General features: G+C 37.8%; 1 protein-coding gene across 10 annotated transcripts in view; it reads right to left on the minus strand.

Moving 5' to 3' along the window:
* ICA1L (islet cell autoantigen 1 like) overlaps nt 1-12,227 on the minus strand; it is an 84,940-nt gene that overhangs the window by 4,875 nt on the left and 67,838 nt on the right. For 9 of the 10 annotated variants that reach the window (XM_019635762.1, XM_019635764.1, XM_019635755.1 and 6 more), the window contains one exon: nt 11,310-11,399. The exons of the other annotated variant lie outside the window; for it this stretch is intronic. In XM_019635762.1, coding sequence (XP_019491307.1) covers nt 11,310-11,399 — 90 coding nt within the window. The remainder of the gene's footprint in view (nt 1-11,309; nt 11,400-12,227) is intronic. 10 annotated transcript variants of the gene reach the window in all.

A 12,227-nucleotide genomic window follows, 5' to 3' on the forward strand; every position in this document is an offset into this window, starting at 1 on the left:
AACCGGGGCCCTCTGGTGTCCCAAGCCAGTTCTTAACCATCACGCCACTCGGCCAGCCCTGTACCACAATTTCTTTGTCCAGTCATCTGTTGATTGGCATTTTGGTTGTTCCCATATCTTGGCCATGTGTATAATGCTGCAGTAAATATAGGGGTTCATATATATTTTTTGAATTAGTGTTTTGGATAAATACCCAGGAGTGGAATTGCTAGGTCATACATAGGTAATTCTGTTTTTAATTTTTGAGGAACCACCATACTGTTTTCCATAGTGGTTGCACCAATTTGCGATCCCACCAAGTGTGCACAAGGGTTCCCTTTTCTTTACATCCTCCCCAACGTTTGTTGTTGACTTATTGATGACAGCAATTCTGACAGGAGTGAGATAGTATCTCATTGTATCTTTTATTTGCATTTCTCTGATGATCAATGACGTTGAGCATCTTTTCATATGCCTATTGGCCATCTGTATGTCCTCTTTGGAAAAATGTCTCTTCATGTCCTCTGCCCATTTTTTAATTGGATTTTTTGGTTTTTTTTGGTGTTGAGTTCTATGTGGTGTCATTTGTCACTTCTCTTTCATTTCTGATTTCATTTATTTGGCCCCCCCTTTTTTTTTCTTCCTTGATGAGTCTGGCTAAAGGTTTATCAATTTTGTTTATATTTTCAGAGACCCAGCTCTTGGTTTTGTTGATTTTTTTCAGTTGTTTTTTTTTAAGACTCTATTTTGTTTATTTCTGCTCTGATCTTATTTTTCTTCCTTCTTCACCCTTTGGGCTTTGTTTGGTTTTCTTTTTCTAGTTCCTTTATGTGTAAGGTTCGAGTATTTATTTGAGATTTTTGTTCATTTGTTTCTGAGAGGTAGGCCTGTATTGCTATGAATTTTCCTCTAAAACTGCTTTTCCTGTGTCCCATTGATTTTGGGTCGTGTTTTCATTTTCATTTGTCTCAAGGTATCTTTTGATTTCTTCCTTGATCTTCTCGTTAACTCATTCATTGTTCAGTGGCATGTTACTTAGCTTCCATGTATTTGTGTTTTTCAGTTTTCTTCTTGTAATTCATTTCTAATTTCATACCATTGTGATCAAAGACAATGCTTTATAATGATGTCTATCTTCTTAAATTTATTGAGACTTGTTTTGTGGCCAATATGTCATCTATCCTGAAAATGTTCCATGTGCACTTGAAAAGAATGTATATTCTGCTGCTAATTAAGTCTGTCTGCTCTAATGTATCATTTAAAGCCACTGTTTCTTTGTTGATTTTCTGTTTGGATGATCTATCCATTGATGTCAATTGGGTGTTAAAGTCCTCCACTGTATTGTATATTGTATTACTGTTGATCTCTCTCTTTATGGCCATCAATATTTGCTTTATATGTGTAAGTGCTCCGATGTTGGATGCATAGATGTTTACAAGCATTATATCCTCTTGCTGGATTAACGATTCATCATTATGAAATGCCCTTCTTTGTCTCTTGTTATGTTCTTTGTTTTAAAGTCTATTTTGTCTGGTATAAGTATTGCTACTCCAGCTTTTCTGTTTCCCTTTGCATGAAATATCTTTTTCCATCCCTTTACTTTTAGTCCGTGTGTGTTTTCAATCTGAAGTGGTCTCTTGAAGGCACATATGTAAGGGTCTGAGTTTTATTTGTCCATTCAGCCACCCTTATGTCATTTGAAGCATTTACTCCATTACATTTAAAGTAATTATCAATAGGTATGTAGTTACGGCCATCTTAAAAACTGTTTTTGATCATTTTTGTAGTTCTCTGCTTCTTTCCTATTCTCTTGCTTTCTTCATTATTTTGGTTTCCTTTCTTTTTATTTCTTGTAAATCTCATAGACTTTTGGTTTGTGGTTACCATGTGCTTCATATATACCAATCTATGTTTACAGAATTCTGTTTTGTTTTTAAAGATTTTAGTGGGGAATCGGGGAAGGGGAACAGCGTTGGGGAATCAGGGAAGGGGAACAGACCAGTTGCTCAGTTGCTGTCCTTATTGTTCTTCAGTCTAGTTGTGGAGGACGTTGCTTCACTGGCCGATGTTGGTATTATCATTGCGCTCTTCCTGGGTGAGGCAGTCATTTGCCGACCATTGGATGGCTACTCATGGCTCATGACGGCTCATGGTGTCTCACACCAGCTGCCAGCCACTCACGCCGGCTGCCAGCCACTCATGGTAGCTCAAGGCAGCCCACTGCAGCAGGGGCTGCAGCCTACGCCTTTGCCGGCGACTCACAGCAGCCCAGCTCCAGGTTGAGCTGCTGTTCACCATCTTAGCTATAGAGAGCACAGCATCACTGGGCCTCATGTGGGATCCGATCCGGGGCCCTGCCCTGGAATTCTGTTTTGATTGTTGCTTAAGTTCAAACACATTTGAAAATTACTACCATTTTTACTCACCCCGTCCATATTTATGTTCTTGTCATTATTTTTATTTTGTGTGTGTGTTTATCCCTTAATTTGCTGTTGTAATTACACATGGTCTTCGCACTTTTGTCTTTTAACCCTTGTACTAGCTTTACATTTGGTCGATCCACTGCTTTTACTCTTTGCCTTTGTCAGTGAGCATTTTTTTCTTTCATATATATATATATATTTGGCAGCTCAGCAGCAGCTCAGCTCGGGCCAGGAATCGAACTGCTGTTGTTCATAGCTCGAACTCTTGAGTGAGCTCTTAACCAACTGAGCCATTTGGCTGGCCCTCTTTCATATATTTTCTTATCGATATCTGATCTTTTCTACTTAAAGAAGTCTCTGTAATATTTCTTGTAATTCTGGTTTAGTGGTGACAAACTCCTTTAGCTTCTTCTTGTCTGGGAAACTGTTTAGTTCTCTTTTGATTCTAAATAATAGCTCTCCTAAGTTATCTTGGTTGTAGGTCTTTATGTTTCATTACTTTGAATATTTCATGCCAGTTCCTTCTGGTCTGAAAAGTTTCTGTTGAGAAATCAGTTAACAGTCTTATGGGAGCTCCCTTGTATGTAACTAACTGCTTTTCTCTTGTTACTTTTAAGATTCTCCCTTGGTGTTTAAACTTTGGCATTTTAAATATTATGTGTCTTGGTGTGTGCCTGTTTGGGTTCATCTTGTTTGGGACTTTGTGCTTCCCAGACTTACATGTCTATTTCCTTCGCTAGGTTAGGAAAGCTTTCAGTAATTATTTCTTCAAATAGGTTTTCAATCCCTTGCTGTCTTTCTTCTCCTCTGGTACCCCTATGATGAAAATATTGGTACACTTGATGTTGTCATAAAGGTCCCTTAAAGGATCCTCACTTTTTAAAATTCTTTTTTCTTTTTGGTGTTCTGATTGGTTGTTTTCCACTACCCTTTCTTCAAGATCACAGATTAGATCATCTGCTTCATCTAATCTGATTCTCTCTAGTGTAGTCTTCATTTCAGGTATTCTTCATTTCTGACTGGTTCTTTTGTATGGTTCCTATCTCTTTGTGAAAATTCGAATTAAATTCATCTATTATTCTCCTAAGTTTATTGAACAGCCTTATAACCAGTGTTTTCAACTTGGTGTCTGGTAGATGGCTTATCTCCATTTTGTTCAGTTCTTTTTGGGAGTTTTTCCTATTCTTTCATTTGGGACATGTTTCTTTCCTCCCATTTTGGTTGACTCCATTTGTTTCTATGTATTAGATCTCCTATGTCTCCCAGTCTTAACAGAGTAGTCTTATGTAGAAGGTGTCCTGTGGGGCCCAGTGGCATAGTCTCACTGGTCACCTGATCTGGATGCTCCAGGGGTGTCTCCTATGTGGGTTGTGTGTGACTCTTGTAGTATTTGGGACTCAATTGCTGTTGGCACGTCAGTGGGTGGGGTTGACCCTCTGGTTGACTGGCTGTTAGGGCTGGCTATGACTACAGTGGACAAGCTGTTGTGTGGGGGCTGGCCCATGGAGCCGGAGTCACTTTAGCAGGGCTCTGGTACTAGCCAAGTGTGCCCTTTTGGTGTGTCATTTGTGGAGTTGTTTGGGTGGTACTAGTGTGGTCTGAAACTAGGTGTGTTTGACTGGAGCCTCTTTGGAGGAGCTCTGGGGCAGGTCAAGGTCAGCTGCTGCTTGTGCCGGGTTTGGTGCCACTTGGTAGGAGCTACAGATTTATCTGTGGTTGTTTGCCATTTGTACTGGGCTTAGAGGTGCTACACTGAGCCAAGGCTGGCTCCCACTAGTGCCATGTTTGGGACCCTTTGGTGGGCATAATGATGCAAGCTTAGGCCAGCCACAACTTGTGCCAGGCATGTGGCCACTTCCTGGGATTTATAATGGAAGTTGAGACAATTTGCATCTTGTGCTGGGCTTGTGGCTGCTTAGCAAGAGCTACAAAGCATGAAGAAGCTGGCTAATGCTTGTTTGGGGTTTGTGGACCTTTGAGAGATTTTGAGAAAAGTCTGCAGCATGAGCCAAGGCAGGATAGTTGTGTTGGAATTGCTGGAAGAGGCTCGGGTCAGAGGAGTGAGTTGAGTGGGGCAGTCCCAGGGAATCACCAGAGTGGGGTAAATGGTATGGACCGGATTAATGGAGAGCACAGATCTGGTGCCCCCCTGCAGTGGGCCAGCTGAGTGGTAGAACAACAAAGGAACAGTGGTGATTGCCAGCACTTTTATCCTTGGAAAGAGTTGCATTGATGCCTGTCCCTCTAGCTCTCATCCTGAAGTTAGTCAGTTTAGTTCCTCCCCTGGTGCTTTCTGAGATGCTGCTCCTGCACTGGAGCTTAGAGTGAGTTGAGTTTGTGGGCAAGTGAGTCTGTGCCCTGGCCCTTTAAAAGCAGCATGTGTCAGTCTCCTGTAGGTTTTATCTTTCTTGGATGGAATCCCTGCTGATTTCATAACCAGGTGTTATAGAACTTCTCTTCCCAGCACTGGTTCCCTGACTGGGGAGTCCAATGGGGAGCTGTGACACCTCGCTCCTCAGAGGGGACCTCCACAGCTAACATATCCCTCCTGATGCTTAATCCCCACACCATGGGTGTGGGACTTGTCCAATCGTGTATCTGACCCTCCTACTAGTCTTGACATAGTTTCTTCTTTATATTCTCAGTTATAGGACTTCTGTTCAGCTAGTCTTTAGGTGGTTTTCAATGATGATTGCGCTATAATTTAGTTGCAATTGTGATTTGGTAGTGAGAGGAGGAGATCACAGAGGTTAACCTACTCCACTATCTTGACTGTAAGTCCAACTATTACAAGTTTTTGACATATATTTAATAGAGTGGATTGTGTCTCAGATACAACTTCCTGTTAGCCAACTCCCTCTCATTTCCCTGTGGAGACTGGAAAATGTCATATATCTATAGTCTATAAGTTGTACTGTGGCAGATAATCAAGGATATACATTTTGGCCAAAGGCTAGGACTAGTAAAAGAGTGCACAGTGGCACAGACAGTGGGTCATCACAGAATGTTAGGCTCTTGAAGGCCAAGGGACCAGAAATCACACATGAGACCCAGGGGATAATTTAAGACCTAAATATGAAACAAGAGACACAGTGGGCAGAGGATGAAAAGTAGTCTTGCTCGGAAGAGTCAAAGGAATGCTGATTTACAATTGTGGTTACCACTTTCCACAAAGTGAAAGGCTGGAGTTTGGGCTGTAGGGATCCAAAGCCTCAAGGATTAGGACAGAGTGAAAGGCTTCAGTGTGTGTCCCATTCTGTTTCTGGGAACCCCAAGGTAATGTCAGTGATACCCACACAAGTTCTGGCTTTAAGTTCTGGGCACACTATCTAATATGTAATAGTGGGCAAAATGTATTGACTTTATAGTCTCTATTTTAATAATTAAGCACAAATTCAGTTTTAGCAGGTTTAAAAAAAGAAAACTATAATAAATTGTCTATTGTCTGAAACCCTAAGGATGGTTGTATTCTGAATGAGCTGGTGTGAATCTGTGATTTACTTGGAATTGATGGATTCCCCAATTAATTTATCCCAAAGAAGTGGGAATAATCAAATATGATTCCAAGAGTACACAATAATACATTTCAACAAATAAGTAAAGAAAATAAAGGACATGAGAAAGCTTTTGGCTAATAAATATAAAAGGAATGAGGAAATAGAAAACCGCCATTTGGCAGCAACCATAGTAATAAGTGTTTCTTATAGGAATTATCAATGAATGCTAAATTAGTGGGTGAAACTTTGATAGAAACAAACTATTTACACAGTTTCAAAATACTTTCCCAAAAGATACTCATTAATTTCAAAGGGAAAATTATAATAGTAATTTTATAATGGAGAAACTTGGCAGACACTGCCATAACGAAGTGATCAAAATTAACATCACAAACAATAGGTAAAATAAACATCATGTGCTTCCTGATATGGTTTATTAACAAGACACAACGACATTCCTGTGTTTCTAGTCTTGCCAAAGTGCATAAACTGAATCTAATTATGAGAAAACATCAGATAAACTCATCGTGAGGAATATCCTACAAAATAAATAGCCTGTATGCTACAAAAAAGCCAAGATGATGAAAGACAAACATTGAGGAGCTGTTATAGATTAAAAGAGACTAAAGAGACAACTAAATGCATTTGGCTCCTGGGCTAGGGAAGAAAACCCTTTTTCTTTGTTATAAATGACAGTGGGACAACTGACAAAATCTTAATAAGGTTTATGGATTATTTTCTGATTTTGATCACTGTACCATGATTATGTAAAAGAATGTTCTTGTTTTTAGGAAATAGACACTAAAGTATTTAGGGGTAATGGGGCATTATATCTGCTACTTAATTTCAGAATAATTTCAGAAGAAATTATATATGTACACACGTGAAGAAAGAGAGAATAAGGCAAACATGGTAAAATTTTGGGAAATCTAGGTGAAGAAATTGGAATATTTTGTACTATTTTTGCAAGCCTCTCTATAAGTCTCAAAGTATTTGAAATTTTAAAAATACAGGTATCACAAGGATTCCGAAGAAGTCAGCTTAAAAGGGCTCCCACTGGCCAATATGGGCAATTTGAGCACCAAAATGATTAAGTACAGTGGTGATTTAAACCATTAAAAAAATATGAATCCATACTGATTAATAGATACATAAAAAATGGAGGAAAAAAGCAGTCTTTCATTTATAGCAGAGTATTGAGGGCTGGTGGAAGTAGTGAATTGTATGGCATGTAAATTATATGTTAATAAGTCTATTTGAAAAGTAATCAACAGATGAATGGATAAACAAATGTGGTATATCCATACAATGGAATAGTATTCAACCTTAAAAGAAATCCTGTTACATGTTGCAACATGGATGAACCTTGAGGACATTAAGCTAAGTGAAATAAGCCAGCCACAAAAAGACAAGTATTGTATGATTCTACTTCTATGCAATATCTAAAGTGGTCAAAGAGAAACAAGGTAAAATGGTGGTTACCAGGGGAGAGGTGGAGTTGTTTAATGGGTATAAAGTTGTAAATTTGCAAGATGAAAAAGTTCTGGAGATCTGTTTCACAACAATTTGCATATACTTAACATTACTAAACATAATTTTTAAGATGGTAAATTTTGTTATGTGTTTTCTACCACAATAAAAGAATGGAAAAATCATTTTCATCCATTACAGTAAAGACTGAATCAGGCAAAAAGCAACAATGGTTGTTAAATCTAAATGGAAATTCTGATGATGAGCAAGAAGACTTGTGTATGGTCACAACAAAGTGTCTCCCCATAAACTGCTTAGTAATTGCAAGAGAGGATAAAATAAAACAAAATAGTAATTATATAAGAGAAAAACTGAGTAAAACCACTGTTATTCAATGAAGTATTAGATAACACAGCCACAGCAGTCAGGCAAGAAAAAGCAATAGAAGGCATCAAATTGGAAAGGAAGTAAAACTGTCACTATTTGCAAATGACATGATACTATCTATAGAAAACCCTAAAGAATCCATCAAAAACTAATAGAATTAAAAGAATTCAGTAAAGGGCCAGCCGAGTGGCGTGTTGGTTAAGAACTGGCTTGGGATGCCAGAGGGCCCCAGTTCGGATCCCACATGAGGGCCAGTGATGCTGCCCTATACAGCTAAGATGGTGAACAACAGCTCGACCTGGAGCTGGGCTGCCGTGAGTTGCTGGCGACAGCGTAGGCTGCAGCCCCTGCTACAGTGGGCTGCCATAAGCTACCATGTGTGGCCGGCCGCCAGCGTGAGCTGCCAAGAGCCACCGTGAGCGGCCATCCAGAGGCCGGCAACTGATCTGCCTCCCCAGGAAGAGCGCAATGATAATACCAACATGGGCCAGTGAAGCAACGTCCTCCACAACTAGACTGAAGAACAAAAAGGACAGCAACTTGTCTGTTCTCCTTCCCCCGATTCCCCAGCGCTGTTCCCCTCCCCCAATTCCCCAATAAAATCTTAAAAAAAAACATTCAGTAAAGCAGCAGGATACACAAGTAATTTACAAATATCCTATTCCTGTACACTAATAATGAACAATCAGAAGGACAGATTAAGAAAGCAATCTCATTTACAATTGCATCAAAAGAATAAAATACCTAGGAATAAATTCAACTTAGGAGGTAAAAGACCTATAGTCTGAAAACTGTAAGACATTTAAAGAAAGAAAGTGAAGAGGAACAAATAAATAGATATATTGTGTTCATGGACTGGAAGTATTAGTATCATTAAAATGCCCATACTATTGAAAGCAATCTACAGATTTAATGCAATTCCTATCAAAATACCAATTGCATTCTTCTCAGAACTAGAACAAATAATCCTAAAATTTATGTGGAACCTCAAAATACCACGAATAGAAGAATCACTCTTGAGAAAGAGAACAAAGTTGGAGGTATCACACTCACTTATTTAAAATTATACAACGTTAAAATAAAATAGTATGGAACTGGCACAAAAACGAACAGATAGATCAGTGGAACAGACTAGAAAGTCCTTATGTGGTTGACTAATCTATGATAAAGTAGGTAAGATTGTGCAGTGGAGTAACAATAGTCTCTTCAACAAGTGGTGTTGGGAAAACTGGACAGATACATGCAAAAAAATGAAACTGAACCACTCTCTTACACCATATACAAAAATAAACTCAAAATGGATTAAAAGACTTAAACGTAAGGCCTGAAGCCACACAACTTCTAAAAGAAAACATAGGAAGTAAACGATTTGACATCAATCTGAGTGATTTTTTTTTGGATATGTCTCCTCAAGCAAGGGAAACAAAAGTAAACAAATGGGATGTCATCAAACTAAAAAGCTTCTGCACAGTGAGGGAAACCATCAACAAAATGAAAAGATAACCTCCTGAAAGAGAATATATTTGCAAATGATATATCTCAAAATATATAAGAAACTCATACAACTCAGTAATGAAAAAAAACCCAATCTGATAAAAAAAAATGGGCAGAGGACATGAAAGACATTTTTCCAAAGAAGACATAAAGATGGCCAACAGACATGAAAAGATGCTCAACATCATTAAACATTAGGGAAATGCAAATCAAAACCACAATGAGATACCACCTTTCACCATTCAGATTAGCTATTACCAAAAGTAAACAAATAACATATTGGAGAGGAAGTGGAGAAAAGGGAACCCTTGTACAGTGTTGGTGGGACTGCAAATTGTTGCAGCTACTATGGCAAACAGTATGGAGATCCCTCAAAAAATTAAAAGTAGATCTACCATATTACCTAGCAATTTCACTTCTTGGTACTTATCCAAAGAAAACAAAAACACTGATTTGAAAAGATATATGCACCACTATGTTCATTACAGTATTATTTACAATAGCTAAGATATGGAAGCAACTTAGGTTTCCATCAATAGATGAATAAAGAAGCTGTGGTGTGTGTACAAGTACAAACACACACACACACACACACACACACACACACAGAGACACACAATATGGAATATTATACAGCTATTAAAAAAGAATGAAATCTTGCCATTTGCGACAACATGGATGGACCCAAAGGGTATCATGCTAAGTGAAATAAGTCAGACAGAGAAAGACAAATACCATATGATTTCACCTATATGTGGAAACTAAAAAACAATAAAACAAAACAGACTCATAAAAACAGAGACCAAAGGATGGTTACCAGAGAGGTGACAGAGTTAGGAGGATGGGTGAAAAGGTGAAGGGGATTATAGACAATAAAATTGTAATAATATGTACAGTAACGATTTTTAGAACTAGTGGGGTGATCATACTGTAAGCTATAAAAATGTCAAATCATTATATTGTACACCTGAGACTAATAAAACTAATATTATATACCAGCTATACTTAAAAATAAAAGAATTTAGTAAAAGAAAGAAAAAAAAAGACCTGGATTTAATCACATGGAGACCTCAGCTAAAGCAGAAATAAGGAGCATTCCAGTAAAAAAAAATCAGTGAACAGTTTCAGATTAAAAGACACTAAAAAGACATGGCTAATGAATATAACACATGACCCTAGACTTGCCCTACCAAAGAGGGAAAATGCTATAAAGGACATTACTGGGTCAAATCATAAAACTGGAATAATAGATGGTAGATTATAGGAAAGTGTTATGTTAATATTAGATTTCCCAACGTTTACAATCATATTCTGGTCATGCAAGAGAATATATCTGTTCTTAGGAAATACAAACTGAAGTAGTTAGGGGTAAAGGATCATGATGTATGTAACTCAATTGGTTCAGAACAAAATAACACAGAGAGGCCTGCATAAAGCAATTGGGGCAAAATACTAACAATAGGTGAATATGGCTAAAAAGTATACTAGTATTCTTTGTGCTATTTTCATTTATGCAACATTTGTGTACATTTGAAATCCTTTCCAATTAAAAGGTTTTTAAAAATCAATTATCAGTGACCAAGATTAATATGTATCTAAAATACTGCCAGACAGAATGTGTCTATTTTCTGTATATACCGTACATGGTAATTACAACATGGACCAGCTCCGCAGACAACAATATGGTAAATATTCCATATATGTTAGCAATTACCATGTACCAGGGCCATGCTAAGTGCCTGAATGCATTGTTTGTCAATAGCCATGCTGTAGTCAAGGAGTATCTTCTATCCCCAGTGCTATCATCCATTATCAACAAACCTTAACATAAAATATAAAAGATTAAAGTACTGAATTTAGTTTACTATGACAAGCTCACAATTTCTATTCAATTCTTTCTACGATGAGGGATAGCCAGGTAAAGCTTTCATTTTAATTTATTATTAACAAAATATTTTTCTGGATATGAGACAAAGACTCTAAAGTGGTCCTTTTCTAAATTTATCTGAATTCAGCTGATTGTTAATATGATGGCAACGAATATAAACAAATCACTTACACTTTGTTAATTTCTCTGGACTCTGTGAAGGCAGCAGCTGGTTATCAGTGTGTGAAAGGGGAAGTTCGAATCCCCCTTTGGAGGCCCAGTCTAGGGGGAGGAAGTCATGAATTATCCATTGTTAATAAACAAGTAGCATCAGAAAAACAAGAAAAGGTAAAAATATCTAATCTTCCAATCTTTGTACCAGGGTACAGTATAGAGGTATAAAACACTTAGAATTTATCTGCAATTATGTGTTTTATTCAAATCATATCAGTTTAGTCCCAGCTAGAGTTAGAGTAGACCTCCTTACAGTTTCGCAGTGGTTTTGAAACACAGTTGTGCACCACATAATGATGATTTAGTCAATGACAGAGTGCATATACGACAGTGATCCCATAAGATTATAAGGAGCGGAAAAACTCCTGTCGCCTAGCTGACTTCCTAGCTGTCTTAACGTAATGCAATGTAGCACAATGCATTACGTGTTTGTAGTGATACTGGTGTAAACAAACCTGCACAGCCAGTTGTATAAAAGTATAGTACATACAATTTCAGTAGTAGGCTATATAGGTTTGTGTAAATATAGTATTTGCACAATGACAAAATTGCCTAAATGACACATTTCTCAGAACGTTTCCGCATCTTTAATGGGTGCATGACTGCAAATACAAAAGGTTTTTTTAAACAACTGCAAATGGATTAGGTTTAGAAAGAGAAGTTCTAAGGAGTCAGAAAGAGAGGAAATAGACCTGACAGAATCTTGAGATCAATAATTATGTTTATACTATTGGACTCAGAAATCCCATTCCTAGAAATTTATCTTAAGGAAATAATTTAACTGGATTGGTAATCTAATACTCAGGCTCAAGCCCAAGTTCCAGTACTGAACATTATAAGTCAAAGTGGGGGTGGGGGGTTGTCACTTTGAGGGGT

This window comes from Hipposideros armiger, unplaced genomic scaffold (genome assembly GCF_001890085.2).
Source record: "Hipposideros armiger isolate ML-2016 unplaced genomic scaffold, ASM189008v1 scaffold_23, whole genome shotgun sequence".
In the NCBI taxonomy this organism is placed as follows: domain Eukaryota; kingdom Metazoa; phylum Chordata; class Mammalia; order Chiroptera; family Hipposideridae; genus Hipposideros; species Hipposideros armiger.